The 23,259-nt window shown below is 41.4% G+C and overlaps 1 protein-coding gene across 2 annotated transcripts in view; it reads right to left on the bottom strand.

Moving 5' to 3' along the window:
- ARHGAP24 (Rho GTPase activating protein 24) overlaps positions 1-23,259 on the bottom strand; it is a 394,377-nt gene that overhangs the window by 214,030 nt on the left and 157,088 nt on the right. For both annotated transcript variants that reach the window (XM_060779286.2, XM_060779285.2), the window contains exon 3: positions 16,018-16,105. In XM_060779286.2, the coding sequence (XP_060635269.1) occupies positions 16,018-16,105 (88 nt within the window). The remainder of the gene's footprint in view (positions 1-16,017; positions 16,106-23,259) is intronic.

Genomic DNA, 23,259 nt, shown 5'->3' with positions numbered 1-23,259 from the left:
GAAGCTCAGTGACACGTGAAGATAAGCATCTATGATGTGTCGAATGTGCTCTGATACCCCCATATCTCCTTGAAGGGGTGGAGCAGGAAGCATACTATACATCGGTATAATGAAACCGTCAATCCCCAAGGAGCATTGCTGGGATAACAGACTTTTCAGACAAATGTTGCTGTCGGATGCATGGTTGTTCTGCTTTTGAATCAATGACATCATGGTGGCTACCAATGCTGACATGCTTGTGTTTCAGACAGCTAATGTCTCTACAAGAGGCAAAACAACAATGCTATTGTATTGTCGACGGCTTTCATGGCCAGAATCACTGGGTTGCTGTGAGTTTTCCAGGCTGTATGGCCATGTTACAGAAGCATTCTCTCTTGATGTTTTGTCCACATCTATGGAAAGCATCCTCAGAGGTTGTGGGGTCTGTTGGACACTAGGCACATGGAGTTTATATATCCGTGGAATGTCTGGGGTGGGAGAAAGAAATCTCATCTGTTGGAGGCAAGTGTGAATGTTGCAATTGGCCACCTTGATTAGCACCAAATAGCCTTGCAGCTTCAAAGCCTGGCTGCTTCCTGCCTGGGGGAATCCTTTGTTAGGATTGCTACCTAATACCATTATCTGGGTTTGGGTAACGAATCCTCAGTGCATCATTGACTCAGAGTTTAACCACCACAATGATGTTTCTATTATTTAGTACCATTCTAAAATCTTATGATTTTCATAAAAGCCCTTGTGCTGAATTCCACAGGTGCTGTTTACTCTTGCAACCCAGGCCAAATGTATTTCTCAAGCAGTTACTACTACTATCCTTTATTTTATTTTTAGTACAATCACACAATTCAAACATTAAAAAAACACCAAAATGACAAATATAAAGCTGTGGTCCAACATATCTAGAGGACATCGAGTTTCATGCATCTGCATTAAAGGCACATGATATTCAAACAGCAGGAGCATATTTATTTCAAGAAATAAGACTTCCAGCATGAGCCTAGAGAAAAATCATCCTGCCTTGCTTGAGATGCCGAAACACTCCAAGGAGTATTTTAGCTTAAAAACTAACAGACCATCACATCTGACATGGTAATTACTCATTAAACTCTTTGTGCCAAGAATGGGCAATTTTTCTGTTTCTCACATTTCGAGCTCAGCAAAAACGAAAAGACTTTGTGCCTGGGAAACCTCTCCAAAATAATCCAACACATCTTATCCATACTCCAACAGGACAGATTGCAGTATTTTGCATATCCTGCAATTAGCTTACATTTTCCAACCATATGTTTTTCTCAGCCACATAACCTTCTGCTCTGATTCTTAACCTGGCATATCACATTCCTAAACAGACTGGATATGCAATCTAGGCAAAGTTAATTTTTTTTAACTTTCCCTGAAATAAATGGAAAACACACCCAAATGTCCATGTATGGTCAGAAATAAGCCCAACGTGTCTAGCATTAAACACCAAAAAGATCCTCAGACAGAGTTTAAATATCCCCTATGTTTCCTAGGCTGTGCTTACTCTGTCGTAGACCCTTTGATTCTGAGAGAACCTACAGCAAATAAAGGTGTATAGCAGGAGTGGACAACTGTGGTTCTCCAGATGTTCTTGGCTACAGTTCACAACAACCTTAGCCAACATAGCCAAGAGTGAGAGATTACACGAAATGACGTCGGGTAAAGTTGCACATTCTTGGCACATAAGATCCAAATGGTATCAGAGATGGGCAGAATATTCAATATACGGTAGTCTACCTTGAGTCAATTTTTCTTAGAGATAAGGATGGCTCTGTTATGTGCTAAAGGACATATAGCAGTGTTGTTCCTCCCTGATGGTTATAAAATGTAAACAAATGAATAACATGGCCATACAGCCTGGAAAACGCACCCACAAATTAATAAACCATTTCCTGTCATTTAATGGTACCTTTTAAAGGGCCATCTAGACTTGCGGAGTGGTAGACTAGCCTTAAAACACTCTGAAGGTACCAGTTCCCGTCTAATTTTGAAGGCTAAGCATGATCAACCATGGTTAGTACTTGAATGGGAAACTGTTAACGATCACTCAATATTATAGGCTTTACTTCTGAATTGGCAAAACCACCTCTAAGGATTCCTTGTTTAAGAAAACCCTATGAAATTCTTGGGATTGCCATAAAGCTAACAAGCAATTTGAAGGCCCATCACACAACAAGAGACTAGACCTGTATGGAGCAGGCTTGGAAAAACGGTACCTGTGATTTTAAACCATAATTTTTCTAAGTCCTGTACATGAAGAAAATGTTGCTAGTGCACACATGGATCTATTTTTCATAGTTTTGGAAGCAAACACCTTGGTTGGGCACAAAATCTGGGAAAGTTACTTTTTGAACTACCAGTCCCAGAATTCACCTGTAGCCCAAAAGGCTAATTTTTCCAAGCTCTAATTTGGCATCTAAGAACCTTATGGCTGATCTGAAATGCCTTGTTGAATTGCTTCATCAAATATACCAACTTTCATAATTTCCATGAGATTGTAACCACAGCAGAGCCTACTTCTCTAATTGCAGTACGGATATTAGCCACCATTGAGGGGTAACTTTAAGAAGCTGTTGAATACCCTCAAGTATTTCTTACTTGAAGGTAAGACTGTTACATGGTTTTCAGGGGCTAAGAATGTGTGACCTGCCTAAGGCCATCTAGTGGGTTTTCAAATCTTGTCCTCCAGAATTGTAGTCCAAAGTTCAAACCACTATGCCATAGGTAAAGGTAAAGGTTTTCCCCTAACATTAAGTCTAGTCGTGTCCAACTCTGCGGGTTGTGCTCATCTGCATTTCTAAGCCAAAGAGCCGGCATTGTCCATAGACACCTCCAAGATCATGTGGCCAGCATGACTGCATGGAGCACCATTATACAATGCCATACATACAAGAATACAAAGAAAAAGTAACCTGGTTGGCTTCTTGCCTTCTTTTCTTCCTTCCTTTCTTTCTTTCTTTCTTTCTTTCTTTCCCTGTGAAATGAATTTCTCAGGAGTTTATTCTTTCCAATGAAATTGAAATTTCAAAGATAGATGTAACAGCTTGGAGGAAAGAAGCTGCTAGAGAAAGGAAATGAAAAGATGCAGCTCTAATGGGAAAAGCACAATTTGGCATATAAACCTGTGAGCACAAGAGCTGGAGAGATGGAGATATTAAGTGGGTGGGGGATAAAATACAATCACTAAACCTCACCTGACAATCGCTCTGGAAAACTGGAGAATTCTTAAAAGTTGGATGATGTAAAATATTTTAAGTGTGTATGTATATATGTGTGCGTGTGAATGTGTGCATAGTAGGAAGAACTCTATTCATCTACCCTAATAAAAATATTTTTGGTGAATCTCAGAATGCTAAGAAAGGGTCATTTTATAGCAAGTGATGGTTTAACAACAAGCTACAGAAAGCATTTTTATTTCTAAATTATGGAACCCAGGGGGTGTAGCAAATGCCAAACTAAAATAAGCAAGCATTGTGCTGTTTTGTTTTTTCAGCAAAAAAAGTGATTCCACGGAGCAAGGTCTGACTAGGAGTAGAAATGCAACTATAGCACAGGGTTTATTTAGTACAGTTGGAGCTATACAAAAAGCAAAAGAATCGAGAGAGGGGGGACAGCCATAGCTAAGTGATAGAATACAAGCCCATCATGCAGATTACCCCAGATCCAGTTGTATTTATTTATTTGCCATATTTATATCCTGCCTTTCGCACCCCTTAGGGGACTCAGACAGGCTCACATATATAGGCAGAGATTCGATGCCACATGAACATACATCAAGTAAAAAATATATACATTAAATCAATCACTAAAAATATATCGAACATTAATACCATATATATAAAATCACGCAATCAGATATCATAGTCCAAGGACATTCCAATTGTCATTGCACTGTTCTGTGTTCTCTTATTGCACTGTTGCTAACCAAAAATTTGGTTCCACATACATGTTTTTAACTTTTTCTTGAAGATCAGTAGGGAGGGAGCTGATCTGATTTCACTCGGGAGTTCCAAAGCCAAAGGGCCACCACTGAGAAGGCCCTATCTCTCATCCCCACCAACCGCACCTCCAAAGGAGGTCCTCCCCAGAAGATCTTAACCTTCTAGCTGGCTCATAGAGGGAGATACAAATAGGTAAGCTGGGCTGGAACCGTTTAGGGCTTTATAGGCTAAAGCCAGCACTTTGAATTGTGCTGGGTAGCAGACTGGCAGTAAGTGGAGCTGACGTAACAGGGGAGTTGTATGTTCCCTGTCCCCGCTCCAGTGAGAAATCTGGCTGCTGTCTGTTGGACTACTTGAAGCTTCTGAACAAGCTTCAAAGGCAACCCAACGTAGACCATGTTGCAGTATCTATCCGTGACGTAACAAGAGCATGGACCACTGTGGCCAAGTCTGACTTCCTAAGGTATGGGCATAATTGGTGAACAAGGAATCCCAAGACCTGGAATTCCAGGCTCAGCGATAAATCCAGGAGAACCCCCAAGCTGCAGACCTGCGCCTTCAGGGGGAGTGCAACCCCATCTAGCAAAGGCTGTAACCCTATACCCTATTCGGCCTTGCAACTGACCAGGAGTACCTCTGTCTTGTCTGGATTCAATTTCAATTTGATCACCCTAAACAGGATCACCTACAGTTGTAGAAACATGTTCCTTGCTTGACATATCTCCTTCCTCTTTATCTGGTCAGCAAGGAAGTCTCTAGGATGGAGCCACTCACATGACTATACAAAAAGATTGCCAATATTTGCATTCCTATCTAACAAAATATGCAATGGAGTTCACTACAGAATATGCCTGTATAGAATGATGCCAGCCTGAAATGTAATAGGGTTGGATCCAGACTAACTCAGGCTACATCTACTACACTGTGGAATGAATGCAGTTTGACATGACTTTAAACTACCATGGCTCAAGGCTATGGAATTTGAGGATTGGTAACTGGGCAAGGCACCACTACCCTTTGGCACATAAGACTGAAGACATTGTAGTCCCAGGATTCCATGACATTGTATAATGGAGTTAAGTGCTGTCAAATTGCATTCATTTTACATTGTAATTGCATCCCTTGTCATGTTCTCATCCCATTGAAACTGATTTGCTGGATTTGAATTTCCAGTGAAATCCCTAAAAGCATTAGATTTTTAATAACAGTGGAGAGAGTACTTATCATTACTGTACATTAGGAAAACCATTCCCCTGGCACCTGGCACTTAGCTGCATTGTTGCCACCAAGGGACTCCAAGGGGCTTGAAGAACCACCAGTTTGCTTGTTGGCCTTCACCCATGGCTATAATACTATTATAGCTGCCCTTTACTCTCCCATCTCATCCAATTTACCCTTCTCTCTCCCAGCTTTTGGCATTTATCAAAACAATGCAGATTATTCTTACTGTACAATGCATGGGAGTAATGGAACATTGAAACTTTGATTTTCTTGTTATGCATAAAATTAAGGATATTATTTCCTTCATTGTATTAAAAGACAGTCTTGCATCTGTATGTCAACTCTGAGACCCTCTGTCCTTTCTTGATTTTTTGTTGCCAATACATGCAAATTATTCTGAAAATGCAAGTGGGAGTTAGCTGTTGCGTAGCATTAGAATTCCACGTCTAATGGAGCAAAGGAGAAATATGTTGGCAGAGACTAATATGGTCACTTTGTTCGATGGAAATTTGCATTGTTAAATAGCCATTTACATTATTCTGGATATATTTCCTCTTTGAGTAGGAACTCTGTTGATCCCAACTAAGAAAATACGCTGATACAAGTGCTTGTAATTCTAAACAGGTCAACTCAGAAGAAAGTGCCATCACAAGGATCAGGGCTTAGTCCTCCATAAAGAGATATAGGGATGCCTCATAACATCTCAGGGAGCCCCCAGTGGCGCAGTGGGTTAAACCACTGAGCTGCTAAACTTGTTGACCGAAAGGTCGCAGGTTTGATTCCGGGGAGCGGCGTAAGCTTTCGCTGTCAGCCCCAGCTTCTGCCAACCTAGCAGTTCGAAAACATGCAAATGTGAGTAGATCAATAGGTACTGCTCCTGCGGGAAGGTAACGGTGCTCCATGCAATCATACTGGCCGCATGACCTTGGAGCTGTCTACGGACAATGCCGGCTCTTCAGCTTAGAAATGGAGATGAACACCACACCCCCAGAGTCGGACACAACTGGACTTAATGTCAGGGGAAAACCTTTACCTTTAACATAACATCTCAGTGTAGTTTATCCAATGTAGTTTTATTGGCATTTCAAATCATTAACTTGTTCAAAAATATTTTAAACTTTGTTCATTTATTTATTTATATGCAAGCCACTTTGATCCCAAATTTGATCACAACCAGAAGCAACTTGCAGCATGCAAGTTGCACTCCAAATTAAAAGGAAAGAGGGATATAAATAAAACAAAATAAAATTAAGTTAGTTAGTTAGTTAGTTAGTAAAGAGGTTTCTAGTACACCAGAAAGTCAAGTGCAGAAACTCTGCAATTTGATATCATCTTCAGTGTATTATGAAACAGACTTGTGTTTCATAGAAGGACAGAAGTAAGGGATGTTGAAACTTGCTCCTGGGTGGTAGATGACCAATTTATTATCTTGTTCATACTTTCCAACTGTCTTAATTTGGCAAAGTCAGTCCAGATTAAGGCTCTGCCATCCCACTTTTCCAACAATCAGAATCACAAAAGTTATTAATGAGGGAGAACACACAGTCAGGAGATGCTGCAACTGTTTGCTTTTGCTTGATCCTACTGGGAAGGACACTATCCCTTCCCCTTTCTCTCTTCCGCTTCCTTCTGACTTAATTGACTTTTATGATTTGAATTCAGTTCAATGGAAGTAAGCTTTGGACAAAGAGGAAAAGTGAAAGGAGAATAAAGAAATTGGGACAGTTAAGATATAGTTGACAAATGTGAAATGTGAAAATCTGAAACAGGCTGTGGTTCGGCCACTCCTTAAGAAGGTTTCCCTTGACTCCACGGTGCTGAGCAATTACAGACCGATCTCCAACCTCCCTTTTTTGGGTAAGGTGCTGGAGCGGGTGGTCGCCTCCCAGCTCCAGGGATTCCTAGATGACATCAATTACCTAGATCAGTCATAGTCTGGCTTCAGGCCTGGTCACGGCACCGAGACAGCCTTGGTCGCCTTGGTGGATGACCTCCGTAGAGATCTAGACAGGGGGAGTGTGGCTCTGCTGGTTCTCTTGGACATCTCGGCGGCTTTCGATACCATCGACCATGGTATCCTTCTGGGTCGACTCTCTGGGATGGGTCTCGGGGGCACGGTTTTGTCGTGGCTCCGGTCCTTCCTGGAGGGACGAACCCAGATGGTGAAGCTGGGAGATGCCTGCTCGGACCCCTGGCCTTTGACCTGTGGGGTCCCGCAAGGCTCTATTTTATCTCCCATGCTCTTTAACATCTACATGAAACCGCTGGGAGAGGTCATCCGGAGTTTTGGAGTTGGGTGCCATCTCTACGCAGACGACACACAACTCTATTACTCTTTTCCACCTAATTCCAAGGAGGCCTCTCGGGTGCTGGACGAGTGCTTGGCCGCTGTGTCGATCTGGATGAGGAGGAACAAGCTGAAGATCAATCCCGACAAGACAGAGGTCCTCCTGGTCGATCGCAAACCGGATCGGGGTATAGGGTGGCAACCTGTGTTAGACGGGGTTACACTCCCCTTGAAAGCACAGGTCTGCAGTTTGGGAGTCCTCTTGGACTCATCGCTCACGCTTGAGGCTCAGGCGTCGGCGGTGTCCGGGAGGGCTTTTGCACAATTGAGACTCGTGCGCCAACTGCGACCGTACCTCGCGAAGGCTGATCTGGCCGGGGTGGTCCATGCCTTAGTCACCTCTAGATTGGATTACTGCAATGCGCTCTACGTGGGACTGCCCCTGAAAACGGCTCGGAAATTCCAACTGGTCCAACGGGCAGCAGCCAGGATGCTAACCGGGGCTCCTTACAGAGAGAGGTCAACCCTCCTGTTCAAGGAGCTCCACTGGCTGCCATTTATTTTCCGAGCCCAATTCAAGGTGCAGGTGCTTACCTACAAAGCCCTAAACGGTTTGGGACTTGCCTACCTGAGTGACCGCATCTCCATTTATGAACCCACACGCTCACTTCGATCATCTGGTGAGGCCCTGCTCGTGATTCCGCCGGCGTCACAAGCACGACTGGTGGGGACACAAGACAGGGCCTTCTCTGTGGTGGCCCCCCGACTCTGGAACACCCTCCCAAAAGATCTTAGACAGGCCCCTACATTGGCAGTCTTTAGAAAGAACTTGAAGACTTGGCTGTTCCGATGTGCCTTTCCTGAATAGGAAATCTCCATTAACAAATCCTCGAAGCACTTTAGTAGTACTAAGATGATTGCACACCGCACACTGCACTTGCCCTATAATCCTCGTATACCTCCTGCCACATCAGCACTTTTAACCTTGTACCCACTACTCTGGCCCGGCCCAGTTTTATCGTTTTGATATGTTGTTCATTGCATGTCGTTAATATTGCTTTAACTGTTTTTAATTTTGCTTGGTGTTATATTGTTTATGTTGTGTTTTTGTGGCCTTGGCCTTTGTAAGCCGCATCGAGTCCTTCGGGAGATGCTAGCGGGGTACAAATAAAGTTAATAATAATAATAATAATAATAATAATAATAATGAAAAAGAATTAGGACTGTCCCTGCCAAATCAGGATATGTGGGTGGCATAAGGGGGGGGGGAGCAGATATTCTACCTCAGGCATGAGCAAACTTCAGCCCTCCAGGTATTTTAGGCTTCACCTCTCACAATTCCTAACAGCCTACCAGCTATTAGGAATTGTGGGAGTTGAAGTCCAAAACACCTGGAGGGCCAAGGTTTGCCCATGCCTGTTCTACCTTCATGACAAAGTGCATCTTTATCCAGGACTAAGTACTATTTTGTTCAATGAGAGTTATTTCCAGACAAATGTGTACAAGATTACAATCATGAGCCAACATGTCATGCGGTAGCTTAAAAAGTCAATGGGATTTTGGCCTGCATAAATAGAAGCATAGTGTCCTGATCCAGGGAAGTCATGCTACCCCTCTGTTCTGCCTTGGTCAGACCACACCTGGAATCCTATGTCCAATTCTGGGAGCCGCAATTGATGTTGACAGGCTGGAATGTGTCCAGAAAAGGGCACGTACAATGATCAAGCTTCTGGAGAACAAGACCTATGAGGAGTGGCTTAAAGAGCTGGGTATGTTTAGCCTGAAGAAGAGAAAGCTGAGAGGAGACATGATGGCCATGCTTAAATATGGAGAGGAAGTCACAGGAAGGAGGGCGCAGGCTTGTTTTTTGCTGCCCTGGAGACTAGGATGTGAAACAATGGCTTCAAACTACAGGAAAAGAAATTCCACCTGAACATTAGGAAGAACTTCCTAATTGTGAGAGCTGTTCAGCAGTGGAACTCTCTGCTCCTTCTTTGGAGGCTTTTAAACAGAGGCTGGATGGTCATTTGTCGGAGGTGGTCTGAATGTGATTTTCCTGCTTCTTAGCAGGGGGTTGGACTGGATGGCCCACAAGGTCTCTTACAACTCTATGATTCCATAAGAGATAACATTTCTCAATCATGGCATGCTGTCCATATTTATCTTTCTAACTTTAAGCCTGCTTTCCTAGTGCATCTTAAGTGTTTTAGTCAGACACTGAAAGGGAGACAGAAGGAAAGAGGCAGAGCGCCATCATCCAGGTACAGAAGTTCCATTATAACTGCCACTACCTGGGTCACAAAGGAAGAGAAGAAGAAGCGGCACAGCTAACTAATGTCTAGACCCAGAAGTGGATGAAAGGCACTCCATGCATCCCAACTGCCATTACCCAGCCCATGAAGAAAGAGAAGAAAAGGCAAAATCCACTAGACTTATTCCCCTTCCATACCACCATTCCTTTTTCCTTCTATGTTGTTTCTTATTTAGATACAACAATTTTTAAACCACCCCGAGAGGCTTTGTTGCTGAATAGCAGGGTATACCAATGCCAAATAGATAAATAAAATATATAAGGTTAACAGATTTAGGAAGACTGAACCATTTGTTAAGCAGTATGGCTGTATAGAGAAAACACAGTATTGCTTTGTGAAGTTATATGATGCATAGTGTTTTTATACCAGTGCTTTCTGCTTGCAAAACACTGCCACAACTCCATTACTCTGGAGTTTATAACAAGCCGTGCTACTTCTGTGCTATGTTAAATCCAAGCATTGAAGCTAGGTGTGTGAATATTTTATATTTGTAATATTCCTCGGCTGTTATAGCAGCACAAAACAAATGCCAAGACTCATTTATACCTGAGAGGTTTTGCATGAAACAGAAATGGGTTGATACTGATTGATGCTCTAGTCCGGCAGCACAGAACATGATAAAGTGCGCATTATAAATGCTGCAGCAGCTGAAGCTATAACTTCAATTCTGGATTGAAAAAGAAAAGGCTGATGCCTCTGTGAGATGCAAGCTGAACAAAGAAAACATTCCAGTATTTGTTTCTCTTTACTAAAGAAAGAATGGAAATGATTGTTTTCGGTATGGTGAGAGATAGATTTCAGACTCACCTCAAACAGCCATGATGTTGCTAAGCAAGGATGGAAAATGTCTTCGGTAGTTCTGATAGTCTCACTGAATTTATCCATTTTGATCATTCTCAGATTTAGGATCCTGAGATTTGACACTCAGTACAAAATACATTTTTAACTCAAAAATTCACACACTGGAAAAGCCAGCACATGGAGGTGGAATTATTGTGACCCCCCCCCCCCCAATCTCATTTTGTAGTCCAAAAGGCCCTACGCCGTCAATTATTTTTTGATGCAGAGTCCTCCTTTCCCAATATCCAGAAGTGCCAGAAAAAGCAATGTTTTTTCCCCTATCATCTCCTTGATGTTCCCAACTCTGACACACAAAGAAGCTGGAAAGTTGGAAGAAAATTCCTCCAGAGCTGAAGTTATGGCTTTCTGCATTTTGGCATGGAACCAGGAGATACATTTCCAGACTTTACTTGGATAATCAAAATGATGGAAAATAGCAAATCTTATTGAAATCAAAGACATTTCACCGAAGAATATCATACAGACACACTAGAGAACCATTAAATTGCTACGGTAAAGGTTTCCCCTTGATATTAAGTCTACTCGTGTCTAACTCTGGAGGGGTGTGTGTGTGCTCATTTCCATTTCTAAGCTGAAGAGCTGGCATTGTCCATAGACGCCTCCTAGATCACGTGGCAGGCATTACTGCATGGAGTGCTGTTACCTTCCCACCAGAGTAGTGCTGATTGACCTACTCACATTTGTATGTTTTTTAACTGCTAGTTTGGTAGATGCTGGGCCTAACAGCGGTAGCTCACCAAGCTCACCAGATTCTAACCGCCAAACTTTTGGTCAGCAAGTTCAGCAACTCAGTGGTTTAACCCACTGCACTGCCGAGGCTCCAAGAAAATGCTAAAAGAGGACATATTGAGTTGGGCAAAATGTGCCCAAACCGTAACAGGTTGGTTCCATTGGCCCTCACATTTCACCAAAAGAAAATAATATCAGCCAAAAACTGGCCAAAATAACATCTAGAACTCATGTTGTATCACTTCAAGCATGTTAAAAGGCCAGATGGATCAGAGTGGAAAAATGTCCTTGTGCTGCTGCCCATCCTGCTATAAAGCGAAAGTCATCACAATAGTTATGCTATAATCTTGCACAATTAACTAATATATAATCCCAGGTGCGGAATCTGTGCTAAGCAATCCTAGCTATTATGTACCAGCATTAAACCCATTAAAAAGGAAGGATGATTGCTTCCTTTAGTAGTTCAAAGTATCCAAAACTAGAATACAGTTCCCACATAGGAAGATTTGTAATCGTTCATCAACATAGATGAGTGTGGGAAAAGCCGAATAAAGCAAACTGGATTCAGATCTTCCCCTGAATTATTCTCCAGGGAAATAGTAATCAAATGCTTCTGAGCAACATCTTCAGCTGCATTAATTAACATTTAGCCATGGATTCCACCATCAGCCAGCCTCCATTTGTCCATTTAGTTTTGCCAAAATATTTCCAGCCTGGAACTTCAAGCCTTTTCAGTGAGGGAGGAGAAAGCCTCTCCAGTTTTGTGTGTGTCCATTGCCTGCACATCTTCGGGCCAAAACTGCAATAACCACTTTGCACACAAACAAAGCAACAACCAGGCAGTGTGGGTGGTGGGATTTAAATGGCACAGAAGTCTGGTATTCCTCTCTTCCAGCTAAGAACAGAGATGGTTATTCAAGAGGCAGAATACTTTCCCTCCTTGTCCTAGTTCTTAAAATCTGTACATACCTTTAGCAAGAACTTCCAGCTACACTCTCAGCATATGTTTCCTAAACCTATGTAATATCCTAGGCCTTATTTTATTTACCACACTTGTACTCTGTTTTTCTCACCCCAAAGGAGGCTCAGAGTAGCCTTACAAAGACAACAATTTAATGCCACATATACATATACATATATAGTTGACAATGACATTGGCCAAACTGAGCATTTGTCTATTTGAGGATGCAACATAGCTGGTCACCAACTTAGAACTCCTCCAAGGCCAGCCTAAAATTAAATGGCATGAAGTGATTACCTTGGACATCAGATCTGGATTATCATGTGGTGGTGGAAATAATGATTATTTACTTTGTTGTTGTATTTTTACTATTAACGTCACTTTAATGTCTCATGGGCCAAAATAGCCATATGGCCTAGGGCAGAGGTTCTCAACCTGTGGGTCCCCAGATGTTATGGCCTTCAATTTCCAGAAATCCTAACAGCTGGTAAATGGGCTGGGATTTCTGGGAGTTATAGGCAAAAACACCTGGGGACCCACAGGTTGAAAACCACTGGCCTAGAGTATTATGCATCCATTTTCAAAGCTTCCAAAGGATCATCTTATTTTTGAAGGACATATTCTGGAATGTGGCCATGCTGGCAAGAGGATTCATGGTGTTGTAATCCAATGAAGTGATTCTGGTAATTCTCTACATGCTCTCATTCTTCCTGTTGTTTTATATTATTAAAAGGGAACACTAGCAGCAGATAGCTAGTTTCGTAATAGCATTGTTGCTCAAACTGAATTGTTTTTCATTACTATGTTTACATAGTTAACACTGTATGGGAGAAAAGGGACTGGCACCAGGACTTCTGAACACTGAACATTCAGACTACAATTTCTAGCACCCTTCAGCCAACTGACCATCCTTCAGCTGCATCAATTAATTTTTAGCCATAGACTCCACTCATCTTTTCCAGGCTCTGACTTTGACCATGTTGGGTGAATCAGCACAATGACTTGGACTGGGCCTGACTGCATCCCAAGTTATGTTATTGTTTTAACTGAGAGTAAATAAAACTTTTATTTGCTTAGAAACTGAAGGGCACAATACCAAGCTTCTTCTGCATCGGTTCAAATGGGTCTTCCATTTCCATTCAAAACCGACACCTTTTACCAATTAAATTATCATTGTTAGCACATAACTGTAACTCAAACTCACTTCTCCTTTGTTCAAAGCCAAATCATTTTTCTCCATTTTATATCTTGGATATAAAATGCCCAGTCCCTAGTTGTTCTATGCAATAGCTATGCGGCCTTGCACTTTATGCCATGCCCTCTTTCCATGGTTTACAGCCCAGCATTTATCCCAATCTTGTCCAGAAAGGAAACAACCAGGCACATCTTAACACCTCTCAACAAAAGATTTTCCCAGGCTCAGGCAGGCCTTCAAATGCTCATGAAGGTCGTCAGTTGTAACATTCACACCTAGCTCCAGCAGAGAAGAGCTCTTTGCCCCACCCCAGCCATTCCACAGATATATAAACCCATTGTCCTATTTTCAACAGACCTCACTACCTCTGAGGATGCTTGCCATAGATGCAGGCGAAACGTCAGGAGAAATGCCTCTAGAACATGGCCCTATAGCCCGAAAAAACCCACAAGAACTTTGTCCTATTGTTTACAGCCTGGCCATGTTTACAGTAGCTTACTACCACTGGTTGATGAAAATTGTTTTAATTTGACTCTTAAGTTATTGTTTTTATGCCTATTTGGTTTCTTCAATTGTATTTTATATCGTGTTTTACTTTATGTTTTGCTTTTTGGCACCTTGTGCCCTGAGTCCCTATGGCGAGATGGAAGCAGGATGCAAGAATAAAGTTATTATAATTACTATCTTGCCAGCAATTGCCATGAAAGTTAAAGTGGTGTCAAACTGCATTAATTCTACAATACAGATGTACCCTGTTTAAAATTATTACAGATTCTGAATAGTTCAGGACACACAAAAACAATGTCCTTCATTAGTCTTCTTGCTGTTCTTTTAGGGAGAGATTATCCCTTTTGGGGTCTTTTCTGCCCCCATTCACTTCTCCATGCAGAGTGCAGAGGTACTGCCAAAAACAGTATGAAATCATTTGCAGATCTCATAGGCATAAAGCTAATATTTATAACAAAACTTCAGTCACAGAAATGGCATCCCCAAAAGCCCATGTATAAAGCCCCCAGCTGTTCTGGACAGTCACCTAAGCTTTAGCCCTGCAAACTTTTCAATCCTGTCTATCTCAGATATAGAGCAGGGATGATCTCAAGCCAAAAACTGATCAAGGAATATCTGTGACTCTTGGTTATCTCTACAAAGGAGGGACATTTCCCTTTCTCGCAATGGCATTTCAGTACCACAACTATTGATGGCCAAGAGATGGCTCCACAGCTCTCAGTTTTGCAGATATCAGGTAACACCAAACATTAATTTTGATCCCTGGCTGACTTTTGTGTGAAAGAGCCTCTCAAGGATAGAGAAAAATATCCACAATTCAGGGATTTTGCTCCTGTACTACCAATTTTATTTTGGAGATCCACTTGATATTGTTTCCATACCAAAGCATTTCCTGGGCAATCCAAGGATTTTTCATTCCTTGTTCCCAAATCAGTTTAAATTAACCCAGTATCTTCCAAAATGAAATGCATCTCTACTTGGCAATCAATTTGTATTATTTCAGCATACAGGGCTGTTGAAAAGGGGGGGGGGGGGGGACAGTGGCTGTTTCCAAAACACAGATTCAACACAGAGTAAGTGAGGGAAAAATGAATACTTGAACCAAAACAAAATGATCCCATTGTAAATATTGCTAATACACTTTGAGACTTTGATTATAACACTTTAGATAATAAAGAAGCCTCAATGGAAATTGGTAAAAATATACAGTACTATAGTTCTGAAATGTGACATGGGTCCAGGTATGACACATGATTAGAGGGATGAGAAATAACACGGGGGGGGGGGGAAGAGAGATGAGGAAAATATGGCATATTTCGAGAAAGATTTTGCTGGCAAACCTGGGAACATGCAGAGAAAAGCAAAACAAAAAGAATTGGAAACTCTCAGTACTTCCAGAGACTTTTTCCCTTCAAGATGTACCCAGCTCTATTGTAAGAGTAGTAACAGCGGACAGAAAAGAAGATAAGTTTGAGGTTTATTTGGCAATCATATATTTGTCATATTACTCAAGGCAGTATTGAGTTTTAACCTACTTTGGATCAAGAGAAGTTTTGAGAAAACATGTATTAAAAGTAAGGATTGATATATAAACAGCATGTAATTCTTTGGAAGTCAGTTCATATATATGGTGACTGAGAGAAAATATTCATGAATGTTAACACATCAAAACCTTCAAATGTTCCATTTTCTTCAATGTGAAGACCACACCAAGACATAAAACAACCTGTGCCACAGCATTAAAAATACTAGAAATAAACCAAAAATAATACCCCATGATCTTCTTTTAGAAGCCCAAGATAAATATAAAGGGGGCAAAGTGGTCAGATACCATTTTACCATTAACAAAAAATAATACTGGGTTTCTTCCTTCCTCTTAAATTAAACCATTAATCATCTCCAACATCTGTTAAGGCAGAATAAAATTGGCTATTAGTCAGTCAGTACAATGGAGCCACAGATTTGCAGGGAATAAAATAACTTACCTGGAATAACTTCAAAGAGAAACTTCCCTGGACTTTCATCATTGCATGGATGTTCTATCACTCTGTTTCCAGGCAAGCATATGGTTCCCTAAATAATAAAAGATACAAATGTCAATGAAACCCATCAAAATATTATTTTCCAAGATTAAATCCATATATCACATTTAAAATAGGTTCACTATCACACAGGCCTGGCCACCAATGTCAACCCTAAACACCTTCTAAGTCTTCTGGAAGCTGTTCAAATGACAGCTCTGATGAGTTTAGAGTTGCAAAAATATTTGAAAAAAATGTGTCAGAAAATGGTTTTCTAAGAATTAGAAAACTCCAATTAGAAGAATGTGCAAGATTTGCACATGGTTCTGCAGAAAAAAACAGTATCTTCTCCATGCAAAATAATATTTCAATGCAGAAATATTAAATGTGCAGAAAATTTTGTTTTACTTTTTTGCACAGAAAAAAATGTAATTTTGAATTTGTTCTGTGTAAAATACATAGAGGAAGGCCCTCGGTGGCGCCGTGGGTTAAACTGCTGAGCTGTGGAACTTGCTGACCAAAAGATAGATGTTTCAACTTCGTGGAACAGGGTGAGCTCCCATTGTTAGCCTCAGCTTCTGCCAACCTAGCAGTTCAAAAACATGCAAATGTGAGTAGATCAATAGGTATCGCTCCAGCAGGAAGGTAACAGCACTCTATGCTGTCATGCCAGACATATGACCTAGGAGCCATCTACAGACAACACCGGCTCTTCAGCTTAGAAATGGAGATGAGCACCACCCCCCAGAGTCAGACTCAACTAGTCTTAATGTCAAGAGGAAACCTTGACCTTAAAATACATAATTTATTTATTTTATTTATTTAAAGTATTTGTATACCACCCCTTTCAGCCTTCCGGTGACTTGAGGCGGTTTACAAAGCAAAATTCAATGCCACCAAAAACACAGTTACAATATAAAAATTTTAACATCAATAAAATCATAACAGCTGTAATAAAACATAATTCAAGAAATACTCATTAAAACAATGTCCAATCCATCTTGTAGTTGATTCTGTTCTTATGTCCGTTACTCAGTATTCGCAAATGTCTGCTCGAATAGCCATGTCTTGAGTTTTTTCCAAAATGCTAAAAGTGAAGAAGCTGATCTAATCTCCATAGGAAGCGTGTTCCATAGCTGAGGTGCCACCACTGAGAAGGCCCTGTCTCTCGTCCCCGCCAGCTTGTGATGATGGCGGGACCAAGAGCAGGGCCTCTCCAGATGATCTTAAGGTCCTCGAAGGTTCATAAGGGGAGATGCATTCGGACAGGCTGATATGGGTTTTTTTGGGGGGGGGGGGGATGCCAAAGTAGCATTTTCTGCATAGAGAACATTTTCTGCATTGCATTACTATTTCTGCACTGAAAATATTATTTTCCATATAAAAACCTTTTTCTATGCAAAGCAAGCATGTGTTAATTTTGTGCAGAATACCTTCTGAATTACGAGTAACCTTCAAATAATAATAATATAAAACTTTATTTATATACCACTCCATCTCCCCGAGGGGACTCAGAGCGGTTACCAGGTAACATCACAAAACATACAAAGTAAAAACAACATAACCAAGATTAACAAAACAAAATATAAGCATAAAAATTGTCGCCATAACACACATATATTAAAAGTAATCCTGCTTGTTCAAGGCAATTTAAAAATTTAAAACTTTAAAGGGCCGAGCCAAGATTTCAAAAACCGTGTAGTTTTGAAAGATTTTCTTGCAGTGGAAAAAAATGTTGAGATTACTACTCCTTGCTACATTTTAGAAGAAGCATACATCTCTGTTGGTGACTCTCCAGGCAGAAGGTGCTTCATAGGTAGGAAATGGCTATCTTTATCTCTGTGCGCTTGAAATACAGCAAGGACATACAAGAACTAACGGTACTATAGACACACACATTTAGGCATTACTCTCCCGATGCACTGAGAATTGAAGAAGAGGCTTCAATCCCTAAGATCTCATAACTCTTAGGCCCCTTCTACACTGCCCTATATCCTAGGATCTGATCCCAGATTATCTGAATTAAACTTGATGATATGAGTCTCCACTACCATATAATCTCAGATAAGAAGATAATCTGGAATCAGATCCTGGGATATAGGAACAGTGTGGAAAGGACTGTAGACTCCAGTTTGGGCCTAAGATCTGCTAACCCTAAACCCAAAACTACTCCCGAAAGAGATTCAGCACCTTGGATAGTTTGGTTTAACACCCAGGGCAGATTCACTGTTTCATTAACATGAGAGCTACCACATTCTATTGGAACCTAATAGGCCAGTGGTTCTCAACCTGGGGTTCCCAAATGTTTTTGGCCTACGACTCCCAGAAATCCCAGCCAGTTTACCAGCTGTTATGATTTCTGGGAGTTGAAGGCCAAAAACATCTGGGGACCCCAGGTTGAGAACCACTGTAATAGGCCATTCATGGTTATACACCGGTCAATGATAGGCATAGTACTAATTGTCTATTGCTTTAAGACTGGTGTTATTTTTATTTAAGTCATGATTTGGCAAATACACACCTTCAAGGGTCTGGGTATCATGAGAGTTGTAGGTCAACAACAGATGCATCTACATTGTAGAAATAGTGAAGTTTTGCACCACTTTATCTACTTTAACTCAAAACTATGGAATCATGGGATTCATAGTTAGGTTAGGCACCAGCACTCTTGGGCAGAAAAGCTTAAGACTTCGTAAAACTACAACTCCCATGATTCTATAGCATAGTGCCATGGCAGTTAAAGTGCATTAATTCTGCAGAGTAGGCGTACCCTATATTTGCACAGTCAAAGCTTGCCCACTCCTCATCTAAAGAAGACACCAATGAAGCCTGCTTGCCCTACAGAAAAAAAAATGGAAAGAGTGTGCAATTAAAAAAATATTTGTTTGGTGTGAAATCTGTACTAATATTTTGCTCAAAGCAGGCATAGTACTCAGTAAGATTAGTACAAATGATGATTAGCAAACCACAGTTCCATATCTCCTATCCTTAACCATGGTCCCCAATATTCACAGTATCGTATAAAAAAACCATGATTAAGGAGGGAAAAACCAAGGATTTTGGTTGCCTGGGGCTAGTAACCACTGCAGTGAAACATAATGAGACAGATTTTTAAGCTGCGGGTGGGTTGACATTAGGACTTAGTAGGTTAACATACACCACAGTTATGTTTCACTGTAAATACATCTGAAATTGAAGGAGATGATCCATCTTGCTGGAGCAGATCGATGTGAGACTCCTGTTTCCTCTGCCACCTGCAGCCCTGGAGCCCACAGAAAACAGAAACTCATTTGGGTGTCTTTAATAGCCTCATTGTCCCACTGAACACTGAGCAACCTGGCAGCCCCCCAGCAGCCTTGGTTTTGAAAGATGCATTTAACAGCCCAGATGAAGTATTTCTCTGTTCTGGCTGTCCCGAAACCCTGTTGCTTAAATATACTTCTATTTTGGCTCGCTTTTACAAAATGCACACACAGCACAATCAATGTCCCAAATTTTGTTCCATTTCAATATCAGATGAAAGCTTTATATAGCCAAATCCACAAAGGCAGCAATTGAATTTAATTGAATAGGGTAGATATTATTCTCTCCCTTATTAAACAGAAAAAATGGAGTGGAGCATTGGTCTACTACGCTTTTTGACAATTGTTAGTGGAGGTCCTACCAATGTGATGCAACAAGTATATTCTCCAGTGACTTTGAAAAAGGCTGTCCTTAGACTCCCTCTTTGGTCCGTGAATCCCAGGGAATGAGTTGTCGCTGGCCTAGTAATCCTTACTAATGTGACTTAATCTCATAGATCCCTGTTTACCTACTGTTATTGAAGGAAGTCTTCCAAATCTATTTCACATGTGAATAACCTTGAGTTACTCCTGGTTTTCCTTTCTCACCTTCTGGTGAAATAGTACCCATACAGTACAATGTACCATAGAATCATAGAGTTGGAGGAGACCTCATGGGCCATCCAGTCCAACACCTACCAAGAAGCAGAGAAATCACAGTCAAAGCACCCCCAACAGATAGCCATCCAAGCTCAGTTTAAAAGCCTCCAAAGAAGGAGCCTCCATCACACTCCAGGACAGAGAGTTCCATTGCTGAACAGTTCTCAAAGTTAGAAAGTTCTTCCTAATGTTCAGGTGGAATCTCCTTTCCTGTATCCACTTTGTCTATGCATCTTTGATTTTATTTTATTTATCATATCAGGAACGAACCAATGAATTTGAGAAAACATAAAGTTTAAAAACTTGGTATTCTATTAAATGTCCTTTGACCAGTAACTGGCCACTTGGAGTGCCTCCGTTGTGCATGTGGCAGGGCTCAGGCTGCATTGTAGTAGATGGTCTATGGTTTGCTCTTCTCCACACTCGCATGTTGTGGACTCCATTTTGTAACCCCATTTCTTAAGGTTGGCTCTGCATCTCGTGATGCCAGAGCTCAGTCTGTTCAGCACCTTCCAAGTTGCCCAGTCTTCTGTGTGCCCAGGAGGGAGTCTCTCATTTGGTATCAGCCATGGATCAAGGTGCTGGGTTTTAGCCTGCCACTTTTGAGCTCTCGCTTGCTGAGGTGTTCCTGTGAGTATCTCTATAGATCTTACAAAACAATTTCTTGATTTAAGGCATTGGTGTGCTGGCTGATATCCAAACAGGGGATGGGCCGGAGATGTCATTGCCTTGGTCCTTTCATTATTGGCTGCTACTTGAACAGATGCTCTCCAAAGCTTTAGTTGCTCTTGCCTATTACAGGGAAAACCACCTGATTCCTAAACCATCTAAGACACAGGCATATGCTTTTCATATTAAGAACAGAGAAGCATGTCAAGCTCTGAGTATTACCTGGGAAGGAATCCCACTAGAGCACCGCAGCACACCCCAATACCTGGGAGTTACCCTGGACCATTCTCTGACCTACAAGAAGCACTGCATCATTGATGAAACTGGACCAAATGGATCCACTACTCTTCTGGACAGTCCTTCCTATCCCAGGAAGCATGCAACATCACCCCAAAATCAAGAGAACTTTTGTGTTCCTGGTTCTAATTTCCAGGAAGTTATTCCAGCTGTTGTTGTTGTTTTGTTGTTGTTAGTCACATTCCTACAGTGGTAGTCTGTAGGAGCCACATGCCATATAAGTGGATAAAATGGCATGTAAGCATAATTTCCAATTGCCCTGCTAAATTCAGGAAGTGCAGTTAAAGTATCCCAAGCAGGTAGCTGTTCAGATCTTTTGAAAACATCAAAATAAGTGCACTCCATCAGCTCTCTAGGCAATTGGTTCTAACTGCTCTCACTACCAGGAAGTTCTTTCTAATGTTCAATCAAAATCATTAGACCTTATCCTAACCTCTGAGCAACAGAGACATATCTGCCTGCTTCCCTATGGCAGACCTTTGGATATTTAAAAAGTGCAATCTATGCATTTTTCCTTATGTTACGGCTGTTTCTTGTCCGGATTTTTCTTCCGCCATTCACATTTCTGCCACTATTTTATTTCTCCCATCCACAGCAGGCTTCAGGAAAGGCAATCATTCATCCAGTCTTGCAAAATAGCCTCAGGAGATCCCTTTTAGAGGGCTTTTTGAATTAGGCTGCATGAAATCGGGCTTGTCTTAGGGGTGTAGGTTGCCCTCCCCTGGTGCAGACGAAGCAAAGGCTTCTCCAAAGTAACTGATATTTTCTCATGGGGAAACAGTCAAGCAAATGAGACCCCTGTTTTGGTCTGAAGTGATACAACTCTGATACCACCTAAGGAGGAATAAGCTCAACAGAAGTTCATAAAGATGTAAACAAGGAGGAGGAGGAGGAGGAGGAGGAGGAGGAGGAGGAGGAGGAGGAGGAGGAGGAGGAGGAGGAGGAGAATTTATTTTTTACCCACCTCTCCCTACGGCTCGAGGCGGGATACAATAGGAAGATACTCACTAAGGCAGTGTATCTCAACCTTCTTAATGCCATGACCCCTTAATACAGTTCCTCATGTTGTGGTGAACCCCCAGCCATAAAATTATTTTTATTGTACTTCATAACTGTAATTTTGCTACTGGTATGAACTGTAATGTAAATATCTGATATACAGGATGTATTTTCATTCACTGGCCCAAATTTGGCACAAATACCCAATAAGCCCAAATTTGAATACTGATGGGGTTGGGAGGGGATTCATATTGTCATTTGGGAGTAGTAGTCTGCTGAGATTTATAGCTAACCTACAATTAACCTACAATTTAACAGCATTATGAACTCCACCACAATGGAATTGAACCAAACTTGGCACACAGAACTCCCATGACCAACAGAAAATACTGGAAGGGTTTAATGGACATTGACCTTGAGTTGTTGTAGGTTTTTTGGGCTATATGGCCATGTTCTAGAGACATTCTAAAGACATTCTAGAGAGAAAAAACCAACAACAACCCAGTAATTCCAGCCATGAAAGCCTTCGACAATACATTGACCTTGAGTTTGGGAGATGTGGTTCACCCACATCCAAAGAGCACTGCGGACTCAAACAATGATGGATCTGGACCAAACTTGGCAGGAATACTCAATATGCCCAAATGTGAACACTGCTGGGGAAAATAGACCTTGACATTTGAGTGTTGCAGTTGCTGGGATTTATAGTTCATGTACAATCAAAGAGAATTCTTAACCCCACCAATGATAGAATTGGGCCAGACTTCCCACACAGAACCCCTATGATCAACAGAAAATACTGTGTTTTCTGATGGTCTTTGGCAACCCCTTTGAAACCACCACGCGACCCTCCCAGGGGTCCCAACTCCCAGGTTGAGAAACACTGCACTAAGGAGTAAATTTAACAAACCAAATGGCCCACAAACCTAATGGCCTGTTTTTGAATGAACACACTTGGGTTTGTAGTCCAAGAAAATGACAGCTGTTGTGTCAAACCTTTTCCCCTCCTCTCCAGGACATTTCCACTTCATTCTCCTAATTTAAAAAAATAATGCCATTGATGTATTTCATGCATAGTGAGCATCTGAAGTAGTGTAGCTTCGTGGGAAAGACTGTTATGAGCTATGCTTGTAAAAAGAACATTTAATACTCTTGACTTTTGGCAGGCAAGGTTAGAGACAATAATAATCAATTGCAGGGTAAATTACATTACTTCTCAAATGCAGGCTTTGCCAAATATAGAGGCAGCCGCTTGAAAAGTCTCTGAAAGACAAGTCTTGGCTCAAGCCACAACTAACTC

This window comes from Anolis sagrei, chromosome 5, assembly GCF_037176765.1.
Source record: "Anolis sagrei isolate rAnoSag1 chromosome 5, rAnoSag1.mat, whole genome shotgun sequence".
Classification (NCBI taxonomy): domain Eukaryota; kingdom Metazoa; phylum Chordata; class Lepidosauria; order Squamata; family Dactyloidae; genus Anolis; species Anolis sagrei.
This window is presented reverse-complemented; position numbering and strand designations above follow the sequence as displayed.